The 27907-nt window shown below is 37.0% G+C and overlaps 1 protein-coding gene across 1 annotated transcript; it reads right to left on the minus strand.

The window, feature by feature from the left end:
* Nucleotides 1–141: 141 nt before the first annotated feature.
* POLR3F (RNA polymerase III subunit F) lies at nt 142–27691 on the minus strand. Its single transcript, XM_001374112.5, has 9 exons — nt 27500–27691; nt 23729–23846; nt 20993–21060; nt 20789–20856; nt 17762–17874; nt 16929–17072; nt 16560–16667; nt 5857–6048; nt 142–940 (listed from the first exon to the last, which is right to left on the minus strand). Exons 1-9 carry the CDS (start codon nt 27559–27561, stop codon nt 863–865), a joined length of 951 nt encoding a protein of 316 aa, XP_001374149.1. The 5' UTR covers nt 27562–27691; the 3' UTR covers nt 142–862.
* Between the last annotated feature and the right edge of the window lie 216 nt (nt 27692–27907).

Here is a 27907-nt window from a genome sequence, read left to right on the forward strand (position 1 = left end):
CTCTGACTGCCTTCAAGATCACAAACTTCTGTTCCTTCAGACTTGTTCGAAACAATTATTCAACAACTTCTCCCTCTCTACTTTCCTCCCCCCAATCTCCCAAAGTCTCCTTCCTTTCTTAGATACTATAAAGCCAGTCTCTTGCTCTTAAAAACGGCTGTTTATTCTAAGGGAACAAATAAAGGGGTAGGGCAACTGAATTGGAGAATAAGGTAAAGGGAAAGAAGGAATAGGAGGTCCTAAAGTAACTGAACCCCTTCTCCCCAAAGTCTGGCAGGATTAGACTTTAGTTGTGAAGATGTCTTGACTTTTCTAGCTGCTTTGGCTATTATAATAAGTTCAAGGACTTTCAGGGGATTCAGAGAAATTCTTCTTATAGTGAACAGCTTCCAGTTGAAGTCCTATTCATTCAGCTTGTTTGTCTATAAATTGGGTCAGGGGTCACAGGAGGAGAGTAGTGGTTCAGAAATCCGCTCAGGTCCTCCTTTTTGTTAGGCTTCCTAGAAAGAAGTCCCCTTTCCAACTGATCGGATTCTCTTCCTTCCTTCAGAATTCTCTCTCCTTCCTGCCCTTCCCCCATTCCAGCTGGTCCTTCAGCTTGCAAAATCTGCTTCTCTCTTCCTTCTGACAGGTTGAGTCCAATTCCTCTTACAGCTGCCTAGTGTATTTTTGGCCCATTCATCAATATATATCAGAATCTTTATAAATACAAATATGTTTTTCACAGTAGCCTATATCCCTTTTAGTGTAGTTTGGTTTTAACCAGCTTCAATACTTCATGATAAATACAATTATTGGCTTTCAAAGTAACTTCATTTTCTTCCCTTGTTTGTAAAATGTGAGTAGAATGCATACTTGGATATTAAAATTCCAGCCACTCCGTCATATAAATACAATTAGATGGAGAAATTTCACCACCTTCATGGCAATCATCAAAAACCTTTGGGAACAAAAGAAAAGTTCTGAAAAACAATTTCATTACAGGAACAGATACCAATTATATCATATCCCATTATAAAACAGTTTCTTGAAACAAAATTTCTTAGGATCAACTTATAGTCTATTTTATACAATATTCAAAATGAAATTCTTTCAATTTTAAAGGAATTTAGACAGTACCTGATATATCATCAGAGGATCTGAACTGCAATTACAAGGTGAGCTTATTAATAACTACTAAAGTTTTTAACATACCACTAAAATGAAATGCTCATATATTAATAATTTTATCTAGAGTGGCAGCATAGAATAGTAGATGGTACTATATAAGGTATAAGGAAGACCTTGGTTTAAATCCTATCTCTGGCACTTATTGGCTATGTGAACAAGGGCAAATCATTTAACCTCTTTATGGCCCCAGTTAAGATAGGGGTTCTTAATGCTTTTTGTGTCACAGATTTTTTTGGCAATCTAGTGGAACTAATAGACCCCTTTTCATAAAGGGTCTACAAATAAACCAATTAATTTAAAATAGTAATAAAAAAAATTTTAAGCTTATGGACCCCTCTCATCTCCCAAAGTCTATCCATATGATTTCCTAAGGCCATATTACTTGAATTTTCTAACTTTCCTTATCTCTTCACCTTAATATTATCTTAACCCTTTTACTCCTTTTCTTCATTTATAATCTTGATCCCATCTTCATTCCTAAGACCTGATTTTACTAATCTCTCCTTCTCTACCAAATCTGCCTACTAACATGTTCAGTTTTCTCCAATCTTCCTCCTCCCCAAACTCCAAACCTACCCCATTCCTCATCTTTGCCACCCCCTGAATGACAAATTTCTCAAAGGCAGTTAGTCTATACTTGTTGCCTCTACTTTTCTATCTAATACAAATCCTTGCAATTAGACTTTTGTTACTATTATTCTACTCAAGGTGCTGTTTTGGTCAACAGAGACCTAATTTTTAGCCTAATGGCTTTATCTTTCTTGTTCCTTTTGTAGCAGGTAAAATTTCAGAACACCCCTTAAAATCTACTACTTAAAATGCTACTTATAGCATTTACCTGGTTCTTATCCTATTTCTTTATTTTTAATTAAAAAAAAAAACCCCTTACTTTCTGCCTGTCTTAGAATCAATACCAAGCATTGGTTCCAAGGTAGAAGAGCAGTAAGAGCTAGGAAATTGGGGTTAAGCAACTTGCCCAAGGTCACTCGGCTAGGAAGTGTCTGCGGTTCGTATTTGAACCTAGGACCTCCCATCTCCAGGTCTGGTTCTCTGTCCACTGAGTCACCTGTCTGTCTCTTTAAATGCTTCTTCTTTGAATGATTTACTGGCTCCTCTTCTCACTTATATAATATTAATATTTCTCTAGGTTCTATTCTCTGCTCACACGTCTTTCTATACATTGTCCCTTAGCAATCTTGTTTAATCTTATAGCTTTAACTAAGCTATTTGGACGACCCACGAATCTCTACCTCCTTTTCTAATTTCTCTTCTAAATGCTATGCTCTCATGGACTGCTAAACATAGGATCATATTCAGAATTGAAAGTAATCATCTAAGCAACATTTTGCACATTACTTACCTAAGGTCACAGAGGTAGTAAGAGGCAGATATTTTAACAGTCCAAATACTGAACTTCTCATTTCCTCTCATTAAATGAGTGCTTCTTGCACACTTCCAAAATTCTATCAACGGCACTCAAGCTAGAAAACTAGGCTCATCTTTGACTCTTCTCTCTTTAATTCTACAAAAGCAGCCAGTTGCTAAGAGGTAATGAATATTTTATCACCAATGGGATCGCTTGTCTTTCCCCCCTTTCTAGGTCCACTTCTACTTTAGCAAAGTCCCTATTATCTTACTACCATACCAATAAAATAGTATATTGGAAAAAGCACTGGAGTCTACAAAGACCTAGGTTTGAATCCTGCCTCTGAAATTTACTCTTGAGCAATTCATTTAATCTTTGTGAGCCTTAGTTTCCCCATTTGTAAGAAGGGGATAATATCTGTACTTTTTATCTTAAGAGCCATTGTAAGGACCATATTATTTAACAGAAGTGTTTTGTAAACAGGATTTTTGTATTAGCTTCATAAATGATCCCTCTGCCATCAGTGTTTTCCTTCTTCCTTTTTACTGTTGTCAGATCAATCTTATCACTAGAAAGACTGAAATTTAAGAGTACCTGAAAATATAACTGGCCCCAACTGATGCAGCTTATTATTATTTTTAAACCATAAGGCAAATACAATAGAGATAGCAGCATGAAAAATTTTGTTTCAAAGTAAAATTACATTTTTTGTCAGTTGGAGGGACTGGTCCTTCCACTGTTAAGTAAATTAAACTGGCCACCAACTTTTAATGGTTACACATTTTCTACTGAATGGAATACAAATTTATTTTCCTAGCAAAGAATGGCATCTCAGTATCCTGAGATGCTAAAATACAACCTACCCTTAAGTTATCTTTCCAGGCTAATTTTCTACTCCTTCCCTAAGTACATCCTACATTCAGCCAAATCATTCGTCTGCTCTGTCTTGGGATTTTCCACTTGTTAACTTCTGGTCTCTCTCCCTTTGCCTAGAAAACTTTGCTTAACTTCCTCCCTATATTGAAATTATACTCTAAATCTCCTTTTTAAAATCCCTTTCATGAAATGAAGCCTTCCCTATCCTGGCAGATTTAAGTGATCTCTCTGTATTCTGAATCTGATACCACTTTGTTTTTACTTCTTGTGTGTCATTTTCAAATTTTTAGCTTGGTAGATATTTATTTGTATAAATGTATTAAGAACAGTATGGACTTCAGGTCAAAAGACCTGGCTTTATCTCCTGGCTCTGACACAATCTCTGTGCGTCTATTTTCTTATCTAAAAAAAGGGACAATAAATACTTTAAGACTATCTACCTTCCAGGGGTGTGGTGAGAAAAGCATTTTGTAAACCTTCAGATACTATATAAATGTGAGTAATTATAATTTTTGTTTTCCCCTACTGCTAATTTAAGCTCCTTGAGGTCAGAAATGTTATTCATCTTTGTACTGCCTGTGATGCCTTTAAACTAGGTATTTAATATTTTTCAAATAAATGAATAAGTAGATTTACAAATATGAAGATTTTGTTATTAAACATTTTATGTTTCTTCTTCTTCTTGTAAGAACTCTAAAACAATCTTTAATGCCAGAACACTTTCAGGAAAAAATTAAATTTTACCTTTATTTATATATAAGGAAACTGGAGTACCAACCCCCCCAAATATATAAATAAATAGCACTTCAATAGTATATCAGGTCTTAATAAAAAACAAATAGCTCTGGGCAGTTAGGTAACTCAGTGTATAAAGATCTAGGCCTTGAGATGGGAGTCTGGGATTCAAATCTGGCTTCAGACACTTTTTAGCTGTTTGACCCTAGGGCAAGTCACTTAACCCCCATTGCCTAACCCATACCACTCTTCTGCCTTGGAACTGATACTTAGAATTGATAGAAGTAGTATATAGATAGAAAGTAAGGGTTAAAAAAAAAGACAATCAGTTCAAGACCTATTTCCTAGGGAAAAAAGGTAAATGATTTGCCTACTTGCCAAAACTAGTTAGTTTTGAAGCTAAGAATTCACATTTTTCTAACTCCCAGAGTCTGAAGTTCATACTTGTTCTTATGATAAATACAAGTGCAAAAAAGACATGAATTGCTCAATGATTAGACAATAAGTCTTAAAAATAAGATAGCAAATTCACAAGTGACAGCTTTGGAGGAGAGAAATTACAAGGTATGCAGCAAAGCAAGAAGCTGGAGATTGATCAGCTGTCAATCAAAGGAAAATTCCATTTGGAATGTGACTGGGAAACAGTTGAAGGCAAGAGCCAACTGCTGACTGGATTTCTGGGCTTTTTGGTAGATGGTGGTGACTTTGAAGGAAGAAGCTGGGTTTATCTCTGGGACTTGGGATAATCAAGTTGGAGGTGGCTCGGCTGATTTGAAGGCAGAAGGACAATAGTCCATATATCTCTCTCTGACTAGCTCTGTTTCATGGTAGTGGCTCAATTGTCATTTCTCTCAATATCCTCCAACCCAAGACTCACTGTAGATAATAGGGAAACCTCCAACCCTCTTACCTCCATCCTCCATCTTTCCTGTTTTCCCCAATAAACCCTTACTTGAGATAAAGAAGAGAAAGGAGTATTTCCTCTGGAACATCATAACTCACCCTGAGTGACTTAGAAGGAGGCTGAAGAAGAAGGGGGAAGGGGAAACTGAAGGGAAGAAGAGGGGAGGAAGGGATATTAGAAGAGGGAGGAAGGGAAGTTTAGAGGGAGGAGGGCAAGATAAAGGAAAGATAGCTGCCTGGTCAATTAGTGGTCAAGAACCCATCAAATATACCCCCTCCAATATTATTATTATCCCAATATTATCTATTACAATTTGGCACCCTGGGCTGACTGAACTTTACAATCTCCAAAAATTACAGCAAAATGTTCAAGCAAGTGCTCTGTGGGGTAGTTGTGTTGGGAGCAATTATGGCTTACTGGATCTACAATATCCTATATAGTAAAATGACCACCATGATTGTTGATTCGGTGGAATACCTTGGCAACTTTACAATGTTCATATTACAGTGGCCTTTCCAAAAAGAAACTGTCCTCTGGCACATTATGGCTCAAGTTTATATCACCTGCATGGCGGCCATACAGACACTGACTCATTTGAAGAACATCTATAGATTTCTGATTCCCAAAAAGGTAGCACAGATAATGGTGGTGGATAATAACTTGGAAAATGTTAACTTGTAATTTCTCTCTTCTCCACACAGCCCATGATCATCCACAACAGCCTTTGAATGAAGTTAAGTATTTTTCTAGGTGAGCTATTTATTATGTTCATTTTGACAGCAGTTAAAAAAATAGCCCAACTTACCGGACAGAGTCCACAAGGTGCTCGAACTAAGCCAGTAGGTTGTATGATTGGACTAACAGCCCTATAAAGTTTCATATGTCCATCAACACTGCCAACTGTGCCTTCTTTTGCAGCAATGATGGTCATTTCCACTTTGCCATCATAAATAAGTGTGTTCAAAATTGTTTCAATATCTTCCATGGACAATTCTACCTAAGGGTAAAAAAAAGGCAAAAAAATTTAATATTACATGTCAGAGATTGACAGGTTCATATATAAGCCTCTTTTTCTGTTTTTTTTTTAATGTAGGAATCTCACATGCATAATAAATAAAAACAATAAAAATAAGATAAAAACTGAAATAATAGCTGAGCTTATATATCATTGTAAAGTTTACCAAGAATTACTTTTATTCTTCTGAGTCAAACCAACAAGAAGTTAATACATTCTGGACATTGAGAGCTTCACAACAATCTTATGAAGCAGGTATACAGGTATTCTTATAGTCATTTACAGATTAGGAAACTAAGTCTCAGATCATTTAAATGACTTGTCCAAAGTTAAAAAGTTAATAATTGTCGGAGGTAGGACTCCAAGACTAACGTTCTAGACACTGTAAGATGCAACCTCCATTTCTTTTGGATATAAAATATGGATATAACACTCAACAATTCAATTTGGCTCAATTCAGCAACTGAATTTTAGCAGTGCAAAACTGGAGGTGGGGAGAGATGAGGACTCATTGGAGATGTGGATTTGTGAGTTATTTACATAGAAATAATAACTGAATCCATGGAAGCTGATGAGATTACCTAGAGTACGGAAAGAGAAGGGCACAGAAGCCCAAGAGACATCTATTCAGAGGTGGGACATGCATGATGATTCTGTAAACAAAACTGGAAAGGAATGGAAGACGGGAGGGAGAAAAAAATTGGAGAAAGAAGTCAAGAAAACACAAGAAAGATTATCCTGTTGGGGTAGTCAGCAGCATCAAATACTACAGAGAAAAAAGACAGTGAAATTAGCAATTAAAGAAAATATGCCTTTCAGCATCAGTACCTACACCTCTCAGTCTCACATTTACCCAGTGAAATAGGAAAAGCAACAACCTGTTATGCTGTGGAAGGCACAGAGAGAACAAAAATAAGTGAATTGAACTAGATGGCCTCACAATCTTTCAGGTAAACCCATAATCCCAGGGGCATACTTAGTCACCACATGGAATAGTGCATATGACGGAACCCAAGTAGTTCACATTTCCAATCCAGTTGAACAAAATAATTGCTAAAATACTTTTTCATCCAAGTTAGAAATCCAAGTCTTTCTCAGAAAAAAGGAATTACTTCTAAAGCTAAGAACTGCTTGATAAAATAAATCATAATCTGTTGCACGTTCCATATAAGAGGTGATAGCTAGTGACACCACAGTGCACAGAGCTCTGAGCCTGGAGTCATGAAAACCTGAATTCAAATACAGCTTTAGACAACAGTTACAGGCTGGGTGACCTTAGGCAAGTCACTTAACTGCTTCTGGCTCAAGTTCGTCAATTATAAAAAGGGCATAAGAGCATTTACCTCCCAGGGTTGTTGTGAAGATCTAACAAGATAAACATGTAAAGCACCTAGTACAGTGCCTGGTACAATGTAGGTGCTAAATAAATTCTTAATCCCTTTCTCCATCTTTCTTTCCTTCATTTCTTTCTTCTCTTCAACTAGCCTGAGGCTTTACAAATCCCTATTACTAGACTGCCAAGGAATTAAGACATTCCATTATCTGCAGTTTCCTCCAATACCACCCCTCTAGTTTGGGCTTAAGCTTCACTCCCTGGGATATAAGGTGCTGCCTTGTCAGATCTCCCTTGTGCCAGGCCAGATGTGCTCATATCCCTCTTTCATGCTTCATCAAAAGATCTTTTCTGGAGGGGGCGGAGTCAAGATGGCAGCTTAGAAGCAGCAAAAGTTCAAACCTCTGAAAACCCTTACTTACTGATCACAAACTGAATGCTCCTAGGGGACTGAAATTTAAACTTAACAACAGGACAGAGGCGGGAAACCCTCCTTCTGGAATCAAATCAAAAGGTACCCTCCCCCCCAAAAGCCAGAATCCGAGAACACTGGGGTCTAAGGGGAAGGCAGAGGGAAGGTCCCAGGACCCCTCCTCCCCAAACCAGAGGATCTGAGCCCCCAGCAGCAACTGGAACCTCTGGGCGGGCAAAGGTGCTGGTTTGGAGGGTCTACCTTGTGAGCAGCGGGGCACTGGGCTCAGAGTGTCCAGCGTGGACAACGGGGAGGAAGCCAGGGAGAGACCAAGCCACGGTCCTTCCATCTGGCTCCAGTCTCACTGGGAGGTTTTTGCCTCGGGGCACATCCAGACCAACCCAGTTGAACCTAATCCCATCAGGAGTCCTCAGTGCTCAGGGAGGCCAGGACCCCTCCCCCCCTAGAGTGCAGGGCCTCCAGCAAGGACAGGAACCTCAGGGCGGGCAAAGGCACTGGGGAAACTTGCGGACAGTGGAGAAGCAGCTGGAGAGAACTGAAGAGAGCCTGACTGGCCCAGCCTTCCAGGAGTCTTTGGCCTCAGAGCACATATAGCCCAACCCGGTTGAACTTAATCCGATTAAAAGTCTCCAGAGGACAGGGAAGCTAACATTCCTCCCCTAGAGACTGTACCAAGGGATCTGACAAAGCTCCAAGAGGGGAGACTGACAGCCCCAAAACAAACAAAAAAAAATGAGAGGAGCAAGAGCACAGACAAATACAGGGAGCAAAGAAGGGGTAAACTCGAGTAAACAACAGAAAAAGAAGAAAGAAATTACAATAGACAGTTTCTGCACAGGTAATGAGCAAAGAGCAAACGAAACAGAGGGGGAGGGGTCAGCAAAGGAAAAATCAGAAATCCCGAAGGACTCAAAATGCAATTCAAAACACAATTAAGAAAAGCTGAAGACAACTGGGAAAAGAACTTAAAAACTAAGATAAGTCATCTGGAAACAGGCACTTGAACTAAAACAAGAAAATAGGGTCTTGAAAGCCAAAATCAACCAGCTGGAAAATGAGGCAAAGGAGATGAAAGACGAGGTAAAGAGGATGAAAGATGACCTCCAAAGAAAATCAGACCAAAAGGAAAAGGACGACCAAAAATCCAAGGATGAAATCCAGTCTTTAAGAACCAGAATATAACAACTAGAATTAAGTGACCAACAGAGGGGGAGGGATCAGCAAAGGAAAAATCAGAAATCCCAGTGAATTGGATACAGGCTTTGGAAGAACTCAAAATGTAATTCAAAACACAATTAAGACAGGCTGAAGACAATTGGGAAAAGAACTTAAAAACTAAGATAAATCATCTAGAAACAGAAAATAGTGTCTTGAAACCCAAAATCAACCAACTGGAAAATGAGGCAAAGGAGATAAAAGATGAGGTAAGGAAGATGAAAGATGAGAAAAAGGAGATGAAAGACGAGGTAAAGAGGATGAAAGATGACCTCCAAAGAAAATCAGACCAGAAGGAAAATGATGACCAAAAAGCCAGGGATGAAATGCAGTCTTTAAGAACCAGAATACAACAACTAGAATTCAGTGACCTCACAAGGCAGCAGGACACTACAAAACAAAACCAAAAGAATGAAAAAATTGAGGAAAATATGAAGCATCTCATTCACAAAACAGAGGATTTAGAAAATCATTCAAGGAGAGACAATTTAAGAATCATTGGTCTACCAGAAGACCATGACAAAAGAAAAAGCCTGGACATTATATTACAGGAAATTATTAAAGAAAATTTCCCCGATATCCTAGAACAAGAGGGAAAAGTGGAGATTGAAAGAATCCACAGATCACCTCCTGTACTTAATCTCCAACTGACAACACCCAGGAATGTTATAGCCAAATTGAAGAACTATCAGACCAAAGAAAAGATATTACAAGCTGCCAAGAAGAAGTCATTCAGATACCAAGGAACCACAGTGAGGATAACTCAGGATCTGGCTACATCCACACTGAAAAACCGAAAGGCATGGAATATGATATTCCAGAAAGCAAGGGAACTAGGTCTACAACCAAGAATCAACAACCCAACAAAACTGACTATATTCTTATAGGGGAAAGTATGGTCATTCAACAAAATAGAAGAATTCCAAGAATTCGTAAAGAAAAGACCAGACCTGAACAGAAAATTTGATGTCCAAGCACAGAACTCAAGAGAATCATCAAAAGGTAATTAAAAAAGAGGAAAAAAAGAAAAACAAAACAAAACATATTTGATTTAAGAAATATCAATGCTTTCATATGAGATTTTCCTATTACTTATTCCATGACAGAAGATGCACATGTTTGGGAAAAATTCCCAAATATGAAATATACCCAAGTCAGCTGGGTTTTTATGGAGATTTTAATTAATACAAATAAGGAATTAAGGAAAGGGAGAGAGAGAGTAAGAGGAAATAATGGGAAAAGGGGCCTAGGCCAATGGCTTTAAGAGCTTTAAGAGAGACCAGTCAGTCTTTTATCAACTCACCACAATATTTTACCCAAGCAAGATTCTAGTGTTCAGAGAGACCCTCCAGTTCAGCTTCGGCAAGCTGAACTAAGTTCTGCCACCAAGCCCTTCAAGGCAGCTCTGGCAAGCTGCCTCTCTCCAATCCAGCTTTGGCAAGCCGAATCCCCCCCAGAGACCTCTTTTTAGCTCCTTTTAAAGAGAATTTTCTCCTATGTCACCTCCCCTAAGTTCTCACATCTACCAGTCACAGTAGACTTTTCCAAAGGACAGACCATTCTTAATTCACACCTGAGTAGACTAAACTTTTGAGTAATTCACACCTGACTAGACTAAACTTTTCTGGGAAGACTAAAACTTCTTAGTAAGTTCACACCTCTTTGCAACTTGCAAGTTTGCAAGTTGCCTGACCTTCATGGGTACTTAGCACCTTCCTAAAAACAGATTGTTCAGTAAAGAGTTTACAACTTTATCTTCCCCTAAAGTATGCTTAAGTATGGGTGAAGTAGAGTTCTCACATTCCTGACTAAGTCCCTTCATTGTTTAAAATAGGGAATGGTCTTAACCAAGTGTTCTGAAGTAAGGTCTGAGAATTTTTAAGATTCACAATCTCAACTTAATGGACTCCATGTCAACATGCTACTCCTTCCTCTGCCTTTTGATTTATTTCTGTAAAAGTCAAATAATTCATCTAGCTCTAGACTCTGAAGGACATTTCTTAAGTATGGTCTCAAGTCCACATGATCAGTTCTGGTAATAGTGGAAGTGGTATAATCCCATCCTTTAGATAAAAGTTCAGAAAGATTACAAGGCATTATGATTGATAAAGAACATTCTTATAAGCTAAAATAAAATAAATGGGGCAACTAGGTGGTATAGTGGATAGAGTGCTGGACTTGGAATCAGAAAGACTCATCTTCCTGAGTTCAGATCTGTTCTCCTGCATAATCAAAGAGAACCAAAATGACATCACTATGTCAGGGTCAATGTACAGTGTGGCAAGACTGTTGCTGACCAGATCATTACAAGCTCAGAAGACTTTATCACAGGTTGGGCACAAATAGCCTATATGGCAATTTGGGATGGAGATATCTAAATTTTTGCATTTCACATTTCTTTTGAGCTACTGTAATTCTGCTTAGTTTGTAGAGCACAGCACCTTCTTTGATGTGGACACATCATCCAGGACAGTCCCGTGTCAATGCCTCCTGTGTCTCCCAATTCATACTAAAATTCTTCAAAGAGACATTGAAAGTGTTCCTGTATTGCTTCTTCTGACTTCCATGTGTTTGCCTTGTGTTAATTCCCTATAAAATAGTATTTTAGGCAAATGTATATGGTCAGCCTATTGGACTTGCACTCCACATTATAGTTGAATACTAGGCAGTTCAATTCAAGAAAGGACCTCAGTGTCTATCTTACAGTCTTATCTTATGTAATATTCACAATCTTTCTAAGACATTTCAAATGGAAGTGATTCAGTTTCCTGGAATGGTGCTGCTATACTGTTCAAGTTTCACTGGCATACAACAATGAGGTCAATACAATGGAACCTCAACTCTGCAGACTTTCAGTTTGGTAGGTAGCCTAATACTTCTTCTCTTCCACATTATCCTTCAGAGTCTCCCAAACAGTGATCGATATCTGGCAATTTCTGTGTATCAACCTCATTATTTATGTGGACATCCCTGTAAAGTATACAGCCAACATGAGAGAACTTATCCATAGCTTTCAAAATTTCTCCATTTGCTGTAACTGATGATTCCACATATGGATAGTGCAGTATTGGCTGTTGGAGAACCTCTGTTTTCCTGGTGTTAATTGTCATGGCAAAATCATCACAAGCAATAGAGAATCAATGTATGCCTTGTTATATCTCAGGCTTAGAGGCTGCACTGAGAACACAAATCATCTGCGAACAGAAAGTCATGCACCAAACATCCCTTTACTTTAGTCTTGGCTTGTAACCTTTTCAAGTTAAATATTTTGTTGTCAGTGCAGTAGCTGATACAGTTTTCATCCTTGTTGAAGGCATTCAAAAACAACACTGAAAACATGTTAAAAAGCACAGGAGCTAACACAAAACTCTGTTTCACTCTATTGATGGCTGGGAAAGCATGAAAACATTGTCTATTATCCAGAACCCATGCTGGCATGCTGACATGGAGTGTTATATAATACTAATGATTTTTTTTTTTGTCCAAGATTTTCCACAAGCCTTCATGATTAATGGTATCAAAGGGCTGGGTCAGATTGACAAATGTTGTGTAAAGAACTCTGTTCTGTTCCTGTTATTTCTCCTAGAGCCGTTAGGCAGCAAACACTTTATCAACCATTCCTTTGTTCTTTCTAAAGCCACATTGACTAATGTAGGTGACCATCTTCCAGGTCAGGAATAAGCTTATTAAAGAGGGCTTTGGCAAGAATCTTGCCAGCAATGATTAAGGGAAAGAGAACTTTATGATGGTCACAGGACAACCTATTTCCTGTTCCTTTATAGGGGTAGTCCACGGAAGCATCCTTGATCTCCTAGGGGATAACTTCCTCTTGCCACATAATCTGGAATATCTGTCAGTTTTTTTTGTATGATAGTAGAGTAGCTGCCTTATAAATCCCTGCTAGGATGGAATCAGCACCAGGCACATTACCACATGAGAGGTGCCTAATGGGATTCAAAACTTCTTCAGTTGGAAGTTTGTCTAGAGAGAGGCTGATTTCAACTGAGGTATGTGGTCATTGTTTGTTGACATCACTATGGAAGTGTTCAGCCCATCTCTCCAGGATCATGTACTTATCATTGATCAGCATGGCTCCATTAGTGTTGAGTAACTGAGAGGTACCACAGGTCTTGGCCCATAAGCAGCTTTCAGGGCATCATAGAAGCACTCAGGCTTGTTACTATCAGTGGAAAACTGAATTTATCTGCCTTCTTACTGAGTCAAGAATCCTGTAGCTCTCTAAGATTCACTTGTACTTTATTTTTGATGGAATTAAACACTGCCTTCTTAGAGCCAGATGAGCTATCTAGCTAGTAAACCCTGTGGAGTTTTTATTTTTCATTTAGTAGCTTCTGAATTTCCTCATCATTTCCACCAAACCAATCCTGATATTTGCAAGCATTCCAGCCCAGATGAGTAAATGTGTTGCTGTACACCAAATCTCTGAAAGCTTCCCACTCCTTTTCTGGTCTGCTATTGCCATGTGTTGGTTCAACTTTCCCTCCAAGACAGCACCAAACCGTTCAATCACTGAGAAGCACTCTTAAGTTTTTAGCATTAAGTTTTCTGGTAGTCATCTGGCCTTGGAGCCACTGCTTTTGTTGAATATATTTAGCTTAGTGAGGATCATCTGTCCAGCACTCTACACCACACATCGCCTTCAACACTCTAATACCCTGTCTGTCTCTTCTCCTTACAAGGACATAGTTTATTAAATACCAACGTTTACTTCAAAGGAACACACACAAAGATTTATTGCATTTAGGTAAATGGAAGACAGTATTGGTGAGGAAGTTATGAGATTCACAAGTGGTCAGTAGTAAGTGATCACTGCTGTTGCTTTTCCTAATTCTATTCCTCCCCAGGACTCCCTGCAATGTCTGATAATCTGTGCCTACTCCTACATTAAAGTCATTCAAAATTACAAACTTGTCCTCTCTTGGCACACTGTTGATAAGGCTCTCCAGGTCTTTTTTTGACTTTATCAGGGTTCATCACGGTGGAAGCATACATACCAATGATAGTGATATGGAATGTTCCTACAATTAGCAATCATATTATTGTGAGCTTGTCATTCACTCCTTTTGGAAAGCACACAAGCTTGTTGACTAGATGACTAAGTGAACTTCAGATGTTTCTCATTATGGCATCAATTCCAGAAAAATGTGAATCCAGCTCTGACTTTGGTGAGTTGGTCTTCATTTGCCTGTGTTGTTTTGCTCAGGGCTGCTATCTGGATGTGATACCTCCTGAGTTCTCTCACAATAAGAGCTCTTTGGCTTTCACGTCTACTGGATTTTATCTTGTCCATAAGTGTGTGCACATTCCAGGTACTAATGAGGACTGGAATTTTCTTCATAAAAGTTTTTGAATCTTTTTTAAAAATTTAAATCGCAAGGTAGGCTTGCCATAGTAAGAGAGCCAGGGTTAGATGAAGCAGTTTCAGGCAGATAATTTTAAAGGCATCTTTTCTAGCCCTTTCTTCACAGCAAGAGGTAAAGAGTGTGGTCTTTAATAAAAAAGCTGCTCAGGGGGCTGCTGAATCCTACTGTTCCTCCCAGGGCCACCTGTGTGCAGGGTTATGATTACAGCTCCCAGTGTATCTGCACCTACTGTTTTGTCACTTACCAGTGTGACAGGACTTTTGAGGTAGGAATAAAATAAAATAATGAGTCAGTAAAATAGTAAAATGTAAAAATGACATGGGTGATGTCTCTTATGTACAAAATGGATTTAAGCGAGGCAGAGTTGTACAAGGTTGCTGCCTTCACTCTCTTTCAGTCATCAAAGTCTAGTGGCAAAATGAAATTCAAGATGACTGGTGATGGCTCAGGATACAGTGGATGACCTTGACTTCTTTTATGTCTAATCAAGCTCTAAGTGCTCCAAAGCATCTGTTTCTAGTGCCTTCCTGACCTATGGAACAAATTACTTTCATCTGCCCATTCTACTGAGGAAAGTCTTCCTGTACCTGGGGTGTCAGACACTCCTCTAACTCACTGACATGTGATTACCCTCAACCTAGTTTAGCCTGCTTCTCTACATTGATTTTAGCAGGGTATGGCTATTGAATATGCTGCCACTCCTTGGAGCCACAGACAAGAGCTGGCTTACAAATGGGCACCAAAAGAAAAAAGAAGCCCCAAAGAAAGGGCTCAGTAAGCTCTCACACCAAAGGTACTAGTCTCCCCTGAATACAAGATATGCCTCAGATACTTAGTAGCTATGTGAGCTTGGGCAAATTACTTAATCTTGTTTGTCTCAGTATCCTCCTCTATAAAATGAGCTGGACAAGGAAATGGAAAATCACTACAGTAAATTTTTGATCATCACTTTCGAATAGTCCAATAATTCTTAAATCTGGATTTATTTTCCAGGCTTTTTTTGTTTTTTTTTCAATGAGATAGTTCATATTTTCTTCCATTTTTCATTCTTTTGTTTTTTTTTATTTTCTTGTTGTCTCATGAAGTCATTAGCTTCTATTTGCCCAATTCTAATTTTTAAGAATAAGTTTCTTCCATGATCGTTTGATCCTCCTTTTACATTTGGTCAATTCTACTTTTCATGGAACTCTTTTCTTCAATGGATTTTTATGCCTCTTTTTCCAGTTAACCAATTCTGCTTTTTAAGCTGTTATTTTCTTTTTACATGAATTTAATTCCTTTTTCCAAGTTTTTTCAATCTATCTTACTTGCTTTTTAAATTTCTTTTTTAGTTCTTCCAATGCCTGAGACCAATTCCTATTTTTCTTTGAAGTTTTTCAAGCAGTTGCCTAGATCTCATCATCTCCTATTGACTCTGTGCCTTGCTCTTTGTAGCTATAGAAATTTTCAAGGGTTAAATGTTTCTTCTGCTGCTTACTCATTTTCCTAGCTATTTTTGCCCATGGAGTGAGAGTTCTGAAAGCTACTGATTCTGTCTCCTCTGCTGATGGTTTGTAGAACTCAGCACTCTGAACTATTTTGCCTTGGGGCTAAGGGTTTCACCACAGCCCAGGCTTGAAAGGGCCAAACTCTATGGACTTCTAGGTCTCACTGCAGGGTGGGTACCAGGGCTGAGGACTTCCAGGGGTAGGAATGGTGCTCTGTTGTTAGTGTAGGCAGGGTCCAGGGATCCTAAAGTTGGCCTCTACCCAGGCTCAAAACCTGGGGCAATAAGTGGTGGGGTGGTTGCCAGCACTCCTCTGTGTGTAATTTTGCTTCTGGTTCCCCCTTATCCATGAAAATCAATTCTCTTTACCTACCTTTCAAGTTGTGTTCTGTGGGAGAGCCCCCTCACTTCATTTTGCTGATGATTTTTGACTCCTGTTGTGTTTTTAGGCACTTTTGGTTTGGAAGAATTATCAGAGCAGTGTCAGCTTTCACGGTTACTAAGCCACCATCTTGGCTCTGTGCCCCCCCAACCCCCATCTTTGCCAAGAAAACCTCAAATAGGGCACAAAGCATTGGACGAGACTGAAACCACTGAACAAAAACAACAATGAAGCAAAAAGGTTAGACATTTGATACTGACCTTACTAATGCCTAGTTCACAAATATATTTCCATACTTCATGAGATGAAGCAAATGAACTGTTTCTTTGTATCATGGGATTCTGTTTGCTTTCTCTAGCTGTTTCTGCCTAAAAGTGTAATGGAAAATTCAGTAAGGATGATTATTAATGAATATTTTAGGATTTTTAATGCATAATTTATATGACTCTGCCAAACTAAAAAAAAATTATGTTAAACAAATATTTGACTATTTACATATATATATATATATATAAATATATATATATATAACCTGATCTAGAATATCTGATTTCTATATAATATTATTTAGTAGGATTACATATGTTTAGAAAAAACAAAAAAGGTCATTGCAGTAATACTTGGTTTACCTTGCTTTGTAAGAATTTAAAACACTGTTGGTTTAGCACTTCTACAAATTCAGATTCAAAATCTTGGTCACTATACCAGGCTCCACCAGTCACTGATCGATCAGGTTGTAAATTATAAAGCATATAAACTTTCTTTTTTGAAGCCTGTAAAAAGATATGCAAAGCTTATTTTACTAAAGTGACAAACACATTTCCCCCAAAACCCTAATGATTATTATTCTAACCCATCAAAAGATATCCGTGTGAAAGGAGGACAATATGCTAAAATAAAGAATGGCCATAGAAAACCACCAATCCATAATAAGTATAGTCTAAATACCAAAAAGTCAGTTTCTCACTATCTCAATATGCATACACTGATAAATAACTTGGTCTTTAAAAATTAGTATTAAGTTTTAAGCAAACTTACATAAATTGACTTACTTGGAAGCACATCATAGCATTAAAAGTTACTAATTGAGTTACCTCCATTTTAGTGAAAGGAATTTATCAGTGGGGGCTGGGGGTGGGAGGGGAAGAAGTAGGAAAAAACATCAATAAATTAGAGTTAAATTGTGTCTGTCATCACATAACTACATGAGAAATGATCATTATCACGGCATTCTTGGCTGAAAGCATATAGTAACTTTAAAATTTCTTTTGTGTCATCCCAAGGCAAGAAGATATAAAGTAACAAGATATTTGAACAGGACCTCTGAGTCTACTAAATAGAAAATAATTTTTTAAAGCTTCAAATTTCTGATTACCAAGGACTTTATATTAAGAATACTAGATATTAATAATGTAATTTTCATATGCATACTTTAAAGAACTGAAAGAAAAAAACTACTTACTGCCACAGATTTAACAGCTTTGATAAGCTTTTTACTCTCCAAATTCTTTAGTATTTTGTTGATTTCTGTTAATGGCAAATTACTTTTATATCGAATATCTCTGCTCCAGATACCTAAAAAAAAAATTTAAATAACAGAACTTTAAATATATTTCAGGACAAACAAATGACACATGCCTGATTTCTATGTATATATGCTAATTGGCTTATTGCAATTCCACAAATAACAATGATTACAAGGTACATAAACAAATGTACCTTAAAGATTGTTACTGATTTCTAATTGTACTTAGACTGTAAAAAGAAAATCAATTCAGTCAATATACTATTTTCTAATTTTTAAAAATTTCAAGTCCATAAATCTTTTTAAAAGTGATGTATATAAAAGGAAATAAGGTGGTTTAAGCACCTAAAAAAGTAGATAAAAACTTGAAAAATATTTTATATGCATTATTTTCCCCCTAGTAATTAATATTTTTACTGTGAAATGGGGATGGGGGAGATCAAACAAGTATTTCCAGATGGCTATTACTAAAGTCAGAAAGAAAAAGGTTTTAAAGGATTTCTGTGATAAAATTTAGTGTATATGTATCAATATACCTAAGAAGAAAAAAGGAATAAAACAAAAATTTATCTAGGTTATCTTAAAAAATTGAGAAGGTCTTCTCCGACTAGTGGTTGCCATCAATGTAAAAGTTAAAATTAAATCTCAATAAAGTGAAATATTATATTTTAGGAGGTTTATTAAATGATCATTAGAAATAAAGGAATAAGAAGGATACAAACATGCTCATGGCTAATTAACCCATTTCAAAATCCCCACTCACCACTGACACCATGTTAACAGGAAGCCAAAAAGGGAAGAAGAGGTCCACCCACTCCTTTTATTCCCTATCTACAGGAAGTACCTAACGACAGGAAGTCAGTGGGCTCCCAGGAAATGTAGTTCTTTTTTAGGATAACAGATTTTCAATTATACATGTGGAAATTTACTGAAAAGTATTTTCATTAAAGATACCTCTTTCTTTTAAACTTAAGATTGAAGTGTCTTTTAAGTACCTCAGAGAAAAAAAGGCTATCTAGTTCTCATATAGGTCTCTTGAAAGAGCTAAAGGAGCTAGATTTTTTGTCTAAGTTTACTGAGGACATAACAAACAGGGAAATGAATAAGAAAGAAGAGATGTTGCTAGCTAATTAAGACAGGAATGAGTGCTTATTTAATCTACTTTCTCTCAATACTATGTAGAACCAGTTAAGCAGTTTAGTCATGCTTATAGGTCCTTTAATTTAACTCTTTGCCCTAAAAGACAAAAGCACATGCTATTTGTTGCAAAGTAGTTCCTAAGGAATGTTGTCTGTCTCTGACAAAAAACTAACCAATGTTTACAAAGTTCTTTGTGAACCTATTCTGGCAGTCATAACTGTTGTTTCAAAACAAAAAAAGAGTGTAAATATGTGGAATGGAATTAACACATTGATAATATTTTTCTGGATTTTCCCCCCTAAATAGAGAGATCAGGGAAAGAAATATACAGAAATGTACAAGTATATACAGCATATATACATAATACACATACATAATTTAACTTTATTGGCATATAAAACTATATTTTGATATGAGCTGATGAAACTGAAATCTTTTAGACTGTTTTTTTCACTGGTAGAAACTCCCTTTGTACAGGCTCTGCAACTAAAGCCTTGAACACATACGCAGGCTCTGAAGATTAGGTGACTTGCTCCAGGTCACAGTCTTTATGTGTCACAGGCATGACCTGAACTCAGGGTTTTTTTTGATGAGGAAGCTACTATACTGAGCTGCTCATCAAATTGTCAAGTTAAAAATATTCTTTTTAATATAAATTTCTTAATAGTTGATAATATATGGAACAAAATTACAATTTCAGATGGTATTATACTTTTTCAAACAAGCTTCAATATAGAATCTAAAGGTTGGTTTAATTACTCATATTTATAATGAGCTAAATCAATTGTACAAAAAATCAAGCCATTCTCCAATTGATAAATGGGCAAGGGAAATGGATAGGCAGTTCTCAGATAAAGAAATCAAAACTATTAACAAGCACATGAAGAAGTGTTCTACATCTCTTATAATCAGAGAGATGCAAATCAAAACAACTCTGAGGTATCACCTCACACCTAGCAGATTGGCTAACATAACAGCAAAGGAAAGTAATGAATGCTGGAGGGGATGTGGCAAAGTAGGGACATTAATTCATTGCTGGTGGAGCTGTGAACTGATCCAACCATTCTGGAGGGCAATTTGGAACTATGCCCAAAGGGCGACAAAAGAATATCTACCCTTTGACCCAGCCATACAAAGACTTGTACAAAAATATTCATAGCTGCGCTCTTTGTGGTGGCCCAAAACTGGAAAACGAGGGGATGCCCATCAATTGGGGAATGGCTGAACAAACTGTGGTATATGTTGGTGATGGAATACTATTGTGCTAAAAGGAATAATAAAGTGGAGGAGTTCCATGGAGACTGGAACAACCTCCAGGAAGTGATGCAGAGCGAGAGGAGCAGAACCAGGAGAACATTGTATACAGAGACTAATACACTGTGGTATAATCGAACGTAATGGATTTCTCCATTAGTGGCGGTGTAATGTCCCTGAACAACTTGCAGGGATCCAGGAGAAAAAAAACACCATTCATAAGCAAAGGATAAACTATGGGAGTGGAAACACCGAGAAAAAGCAACTGCCTGAATACAGAGGTTGAGGGGACATGACAGAGGATAGACTCTAAATGAACACTCTAATGCAAATACTATCAACAAAGCAATGGGTTCAAATCAAGAAAACATCTAATGCCCAGTGGACTTACGCGTCGGCTATGGGGGGTGGGGGAGGAGGAAAAGAAAATGATCTATGTCTTTAACGAATAATGCTTGGAAATGATCAAATAAAATATATTAAAAAAAAAAGAATCTAAAGGTTAAGTACTTTATACTATCAATATTAATATTTAAAAATATTAATATTTAAAAGATGATTCTTGAATACCTTTGTTCCCAGCATCTTCTATGATTTGGTACACAAGCTTCTCTTGGTTATCTGATCCCTTCATCTTACTGGGAAAATGTTATTAGAAAGCAAAAAAAAAAAAATTAATATTCTTATTTTTGAAGTTTCTCCCTGATTTTGAAAATATTCATATATTGAAATATTAAGTTATTAACTTATTTATTTACAAATATAGGAACTTACCCAGTATTCTGAGATTCTTTTATTCTATATAGAAGGCCTGTATTGCTCCTTAAGAGATCCAACTGTCCCTATAGTTGTTTTTTAAGAAATAAGTTAATTATTTGACATATCAAATCAGATATGGGATTTCAAAATATTTATAATATTTTCTCTAATGTAAACACCCACATACCACACTCTGCCTTCCCACATTTACTAACCCTTAGCTTGACACAACTAGCCTTCAAGAGGAATCTTGTTCAGGTATGATTTGGACTAAATGGCCTTATTATTATATTATATTACATTGCCACAATTCTGTGGACTACTCATCACAAAACAAAGTACATTCAATTATGTTCCCATTAATGCTTCTTTTAAAAACTCTTAACTTCTGTCTTAATAGTTCCAAAGCAGAAGAAGATAGGCAATGGGTTTAAGAGACTTGCCCAAGGTCACATAGCTAAGAAGCATCTGAGGCTAGATGTGAACTCCCTGTCTCTAGGCCTTGTTCTCATTCCACTGAGCCATGTAGCTATTCCCCAGTCTCATTAATTCTTGGAAAAAAAAAACAAAAAAGTTGTGAGCAACTACCCTACTGTGGATGAGAGAATGGGAAAAAGCCTGCAGCACAGCTGAAGCGACAAGATTTGCAGAGCTGTCAATCAAGGAAAGCATTCTGTAATGGAATGGTACTGGGAAAAAACGGTTGAAGCAAGGAACAGTAAAACTGAGAGTGGGTCTCTTGCTCTTGGGACAATAAGGAATAAGGACCGAAAAGATCCTGTTTTCATTGATTTCTTCATTCGAGACTCAAGTGACTAAAATCCTCAAACTTGTTAGACATCTTCCCAATTCAAAGACTCTATTCCAATATCCTTCAATTTAGGAGTATTGTAGGATTAGGGAAACCCAAATCCTCTCTCCCATCAATTTCCTTACCTTCCCCTTCTCCTAAATAAAACCCCTTGTTTAAACTTATCAAAAGGAGAGTCATTTGTCTGATATATCACGATACTCACTCAGAAATGATTTCCAATGATACCAACTGAAGAACCAACTGACAGGGGAAGGGAAGATGGAAGAAGGAATGGGAGGGGAAAGGAGGGAGGACATAACCTTCAAATTAATTCCCTAATATACTACCTAAATAATAAAATATGCACATTCAGAATATTTAAACACATATTTTTCTGTAATTAAGTAAAACTTATAATACTTAGAATACTTACTTAGAATAGTCATTCTCGATCACCGAAAGACTACCACTATACTATACACTATAATACTTAGAATTAAATTTAAGATCATGCAAGCCCTAGATTTAAATACTAGCTCTAACATTTAATTCACTAAACTTCTTGTTACCTCAATTTCCTAGTCTGTAAAATTGGAACAAAAATAACTGAACCAGATGCCTCATAGAGTTGTTCTAAGGAAAGGACTTTGTAAACCCTAAAGCACTATGGAATTATTAATTATTATGATGAATGATTTGACCATACAATGATATATGAATAACTATGACTGTGTTGCAATGTAATTAGTTGCAGATGTGAAATGTTTTCAAGCAATTTTGTCAATATGATTTTTACATAATAAACCAAGCATTTCTAGGGTTTGCTGCTAAGCTAGGCAGAGGAGGGTCCCCTTGAAGACATCTAGGCCTGAAATCCAGGCAGTCACAACTTCCTACTCCTTCAGCAAGAGTTAAATTATTCTGTAGGTATACTTGCATCCAGGCACTAAAAACCAGGCATTCTTGGAGTAGTTTCAAGTGGCACTTTCACCAAAGCTTGTAAAGCCAATACTGTGACATCTCCACACACATAACTCCACCAAACCCAAATAGCCATATCACAAAATGAATATATGATGGTTTCATATATATTGAGGTTTCAGGAGGAAAGACTAGTAGGTGAGAAAGGAGTAGAGGAATATAAAGGGAGATGAAAAAAGAATAAAAAACTTCACTTTGCAATTTTGCAAAGAATTAACTTGACAATCTTCCTTTCTCCTAGATGCCAGAATTGTCAATTAATTCTTAGAGGCAATGCCTTTCATTACCTGAAGCACTGAGGATGGAGGGGTAGAGGTAACCTCTATAGAACACCAAGAAAATTTATTGTAGGGTCTATAACAACTTATGCACAACAAATAATGGGCATTTTATTATTCCATGTTTGTACTGCTTCAGGAGAACTTTACAGTTCTCTTATTTCTGTGATGTGGCAACTTATTCCATAAATACAGTAACCACTCTATAATTTAGTAGATCTTTTGGAGTTGCTGTGGCTAAAAAATTTATCATCTAGCAGTCAAACTGCTCATATACCACTTCAAGCTAAGCTAGGTTTACCATTCTTCATCATGTATCATTTTAAGCCCTCTGTTAATTTGAAAATTTTAAAGCATCTAAATTCCAAAGCCTGAAACATGTTGCATTTTTAAAACACTGTCCATGAACATCAATTTATGAAGAGATGGAATATAAACAAATCAATCAACAGCAACAATTAATCATCTACTGCATGCCAGACAAATGTAGCCCATCAATTAATTTCCCAACATCAGCCAACTTTATTATGTGCATTTTAGTGTAAATTAGTGACATGAAAAAATTCTAAAAGAAACTCTTGAAGTCATAGAACATTATGGTCATAGTAGGGGAGTATATAAAATGGCTAATGATATTTATAATAAACATGAACACAGATTAATAAATGACTAACCTAAAAAATTTATATTTTACCTTACCATAGATAAGAGTCTATTGATGGCCATTGCTCTCTGTTGGGCTTCTATATGAGGCATCTCATTCTGAATAACTTGGTCTGTAATCCCATGAGGGAACTGATGACATAATTCTATAATCCTATGAATAAAGACATCAACAACATTTTATATAACCCATTTCAAGGAGGAAAAAAGCCAGCATAATGAAACAACACTTCATCTTTTCCACACTTGATAAATAATTTTTATGACTGCTTTTTGCTTACTCTTCATAAAAGCTGAGTTTTAAATTAGAATAAAAGTTATTTTATTCTAATTTAAAACATTTTTGGGGAAATATAAAGCTATGGTTTTAAAATCCCTTGTAATTCTAGTATTTTCCCCCTACTACATTCAATTTATCCTCTTTATAATTTGTTTATACATAGCTATTTGCAAGTTTTTTTCGCCATTAGATTTGTGAGTTCTTTGAGAGGTAGGGCTGTTTTTGACTTTTCTTTGAATTCCCAGTTCTCCACATAGGACCTGTCACATAAATATTTATTAGCTGACAGTATACCTTAAGGTAGAATATGAAACTGTTAATTCCACTTGTAATTTCTTATACCACATAAATCTGCTATTGACATTTCTGAATATAATCTCATTGTTACACCTCACCATTATGTTGTTCTCTAGCCTATGTTACCAAATACAACTCACTGCAGAATATTCCCCTACCATGGACAGTTTTGTTTGTATTGAGTTGTGAGCTCCTTGAGGGCAAAGAACAGATTTGTTCCTGTATCCCTGCCAGAATACAGCATAAGTGCCTTCCTTGTATATAGCAGGTACAAAATAAATGTTTCCTGGCTTGAAACTGTATAAAAACAATAAGCACATGAAAAAAGTGCTCTAAATCTCTCATAATTAGAGAAATGCAAATCAAAACAACTCTGAGGTACTACCTCAAGACCATATTGATTGGTCAATATGACAGCAAAAGAAAGTAATAAATGTTGGAGGGCATGTGGCAAAATTAGGACACTAATGCATTGCTAGTGGAGTTGTGAATTGATCCCACCATTGGATCCCACAATTGGAAGGCAATTTGGAACTATGCCCAAAGGGCTTTAAAAGATTGCCTGCCCTTTGATCCAGCCATACCCCTGATGGGTTTGTACCCCAAAGAGATAATAAGGAAAAAGACTTGTACAATAATATTTATAGCTGTACTCTTTGTGGTGGAAAAAATTTGGAAAATTAGGGGGTGCCTATCAATCGGGAAATGGCTGAACAAATTGTGGTATCTGATAGTGATGCAATACTATTGTGCTGAAAGGAATAATTAACTGGAGCAGTTCTACATGAACTGGAAAGACCTCCAGGAATTAGTACAAAGCGAAAGGAGCAAAACCAGGAGAACATTATACACAAAGAGACTGATACATTATGGCACAATTGAATGTAATGGACTTTTCTACTAGCAGCAATGCAATGACTCAGGACAATCCAGAGGAACTTATGAGAAAGAATGCTATCCACATCCAGAGAAACACTGCTTTAGTTTTCTCATCTACAAAATGGGGATAAGAATAATATCTACCACCCAAGGTGGCTGTGAGACTCAAATAATATTTGTAAAAGCATTTTGAGAGATAGAGTGCGTGAGCATTTAATACTAGCTCCTTTTCAGCTCACCTTACACAAAACCCTCTCTGAGCTCTGAGGAGCCCTGATGTGTGAAGTGAGAGAGGTAGGGTGGCAGCCATAACAATGATTATACAGTTGTTATCTGAAGAATTTAGAGAAGAAAAAAAAAACAGCTTTTTAATGTGTACTAGTTTTTCATGTACATGCTACTTGACATATATTATTGATCATAGTTCATTATGATAGCTTACATTTTAAATAGACTCACTCCCTTCTTCTATGTCATCAAAAACCTAACCTTTCCAAGAGGAAGTAAGGTGAAGGTCAAACTATAAGGCTGAAGACATAAAAGACATAAAAGAATAAATCAAAAAATTTCTCACTGGGGAAAAAAATGGAGTCACATGAACATAATTTATCATTCATTAGTTGGCAGCTAGTTCCTTAATAATAAAAATATCCAAACATCATAAATTTAGGATATCTTTTAGTCCTTAATAAAAATTAGAGAATTAGCAGCTAAAAGGAGTGAATGTCAACCAGGTTTATGTCCTCCAAACAACAATCCCTAAAAGAAGATTCTCTTCTTCCCCAAACTCCCTCCTCCAGGAACCAGGGGGTTAATTTTAGGCTGAGAATCAGAAAAGGAGAGACAAGTCTTCTTTTATGGGTAGATATAATAATCTATTCCTTGATCAATGTCAGTTTCTTCTGGACATTTCCCCTTCTTGCCATCATTATCTATACCAGAACAGTTATCAGAGGCACTTAAATTATGATCACTGGGCTTCTTGACTTCCAGAAAAGGAACTATTTTAAAAGCAGTGTCACAATGGGTAATTTTATCAGAGATGATATCAAAGAAGACAGATCAAAATCATCCTTAGAGCCAAATATCAACATTTACTGCTTGGGTCTAAATAACAGTCCATTGAAGGACTTATTTTCAAAGCTTTTAAGCATCTAAGAGTGATTTGTAGAAACAGATGCAGAAAAGTGTAAATACTCAATAATTAAAGCGGCTGCTATTGTTATGTAAAGACTTAAGCAGTGATCAAGAATTGAAAAGAAAAACTAAAATTTGAAAATAATTTGAATGAAAAGGCACATTCCATAGAAAAGTGAACAAGATAGTTTACTTTTGGGATGTTAGGGAATTAAGAGGGGTGGGGAAAGGACACATTAAAGTTCTCTTTGCAAATGAAATTGGTTTCTGTGAGGCAAAGTAGACAAGAACAACTGGCTTCTTTATTTCCTGGTTTAAGTCAATCTCTTCTTTTATTGGCTTTTTAAAAAATATGTGATTAGTACTCTGACATACAGAATCAAAGTCACAACAAGTGCAGAGATTGCTGGGATCACCCAACTGTTATTATTACCAATGGTAGTAATAAGAGAATTTGTAGGTTTCTTAATTTTGCATGCCACCTGGATGAAGTTTTCCAATGATATAGGTCTTGAATAGTTCTCAGGCATCTGTGGAATGTTCAGTATCCTCAAAGTTTTCAGTTTTATCACTTCCATTAGCTCCCTTAGAACTTGCTCTTCAACAGGATGTTCCTCCAAGAATTTGGTCGTCCTCTTTTGTAATTCTCTATTATTTTATTTTATCCATTTAAAAACAGCATTATTGAGATCTTCACAGGCATGACACAAAAATATTTAAGTATCCCTGGGTCAGAGGATCCAAACAACACTAAGGTCTTAGGTTCAACTCTATATTCTGTACCCTTTGATACTTCTACTAGGCAGAAACCTAGTCAAATAATCACCACTACTGGAATACTTAAAAGCATGTTTTTACTCAAGTCAAAATGAATGGATAAAAAGGATTTATTAAACGCTTACTAAATGCGTCTCACTGTCACCTCAGTTTACACTTGTTGCCTCTTAAGATAATTATTGTAACTATCTAGAAGGCAGCAAGAACAAGCTAAGTGGTTTAGTTTGCAAACTTTCCTAAATCAATTCGAATTCATCAGGCCACACAGACATATAAAGGGTAGGTAGAGAAAAGAGGCGGGGGCAAAACACCCCCAACGCCAGGACCTCTCACTCCTCAGGTCCTCACGCTAATCCAGGGGGCGGGAAGTGGTAGATTCTGCCCGGTCATTAAGACAGGAACGCAAACTATAGATACTTCCAACTTCTCCTTTTTACCTGTTTTCTATTTCGACCGGGTCCGCATCCGGCGGCTGTGCCTTCACTTTCACCTCAGCCATGACAAGGCCGGACTCTGTACAGCCAAGGCCAAGACTCTAGTAGCCAGTTCGATTGTAGGGGAACTACTCCAGACTCCGCCCCTGCCCGGCGACAAAGGGGCCTTTTCACCCGAGTCGCATCTCGGTAAAAGACCCTCCTTCCTTCAAAATTACATTGTGTTGTCTAAGGCACGCCGGTCCTGTTTAACATTTGGATGCTGCATGGTTTGTGCATGGAGATAACTATATAAAGGATTTCCCCACAAGTCCGATGACAAGATGTGAATCCCTTGTTCCCTGGGGCTCTTTTCTTCAATATTTTCCTTCCATGGATCAGGCGAATAATTAGACACCTAAGGCGCACCAT

Source organism: Monodelphis domestica, chromosome 1 (genome assembly GCF_027887165.1).
Source record: "Monodelphis domestica isolate mMonDom1 chromosome 1, mMonDom1.pri, whole genome shotgun sequence".
Taxonomy (NCBI): Eukaryota; Metazoa; Chordata; class Mammalia; order Didelphimorphia; family Didelphidae; genus Monodelphis; species Monodelphis domestica.

Bases quoted from the DNA above. Each gene is read 5' to 3' on its own strand.
- POLR3F (XM_001374112.5), bottom strand. From the start codon at position 27,561: ATGGCTGAGGTGAAAGTGAAGGCACAGCCGCCGGATGCGGACCCGGTC. The intron at 21,061-23,728 runs GTAAGGTAAAAT...AAACAACTATAG, and splicing joins TCAATAGACTCTTATCTATG to GGACAGTTGGATCTCTTAAG. The intron at 941-5,856 runs GTAAGTTGGGCT...TTGTTCCCAAAG, and splicing joins CACCTTGTGGACTCTGTCCG to GTTTTTGATGATTGCCATGA.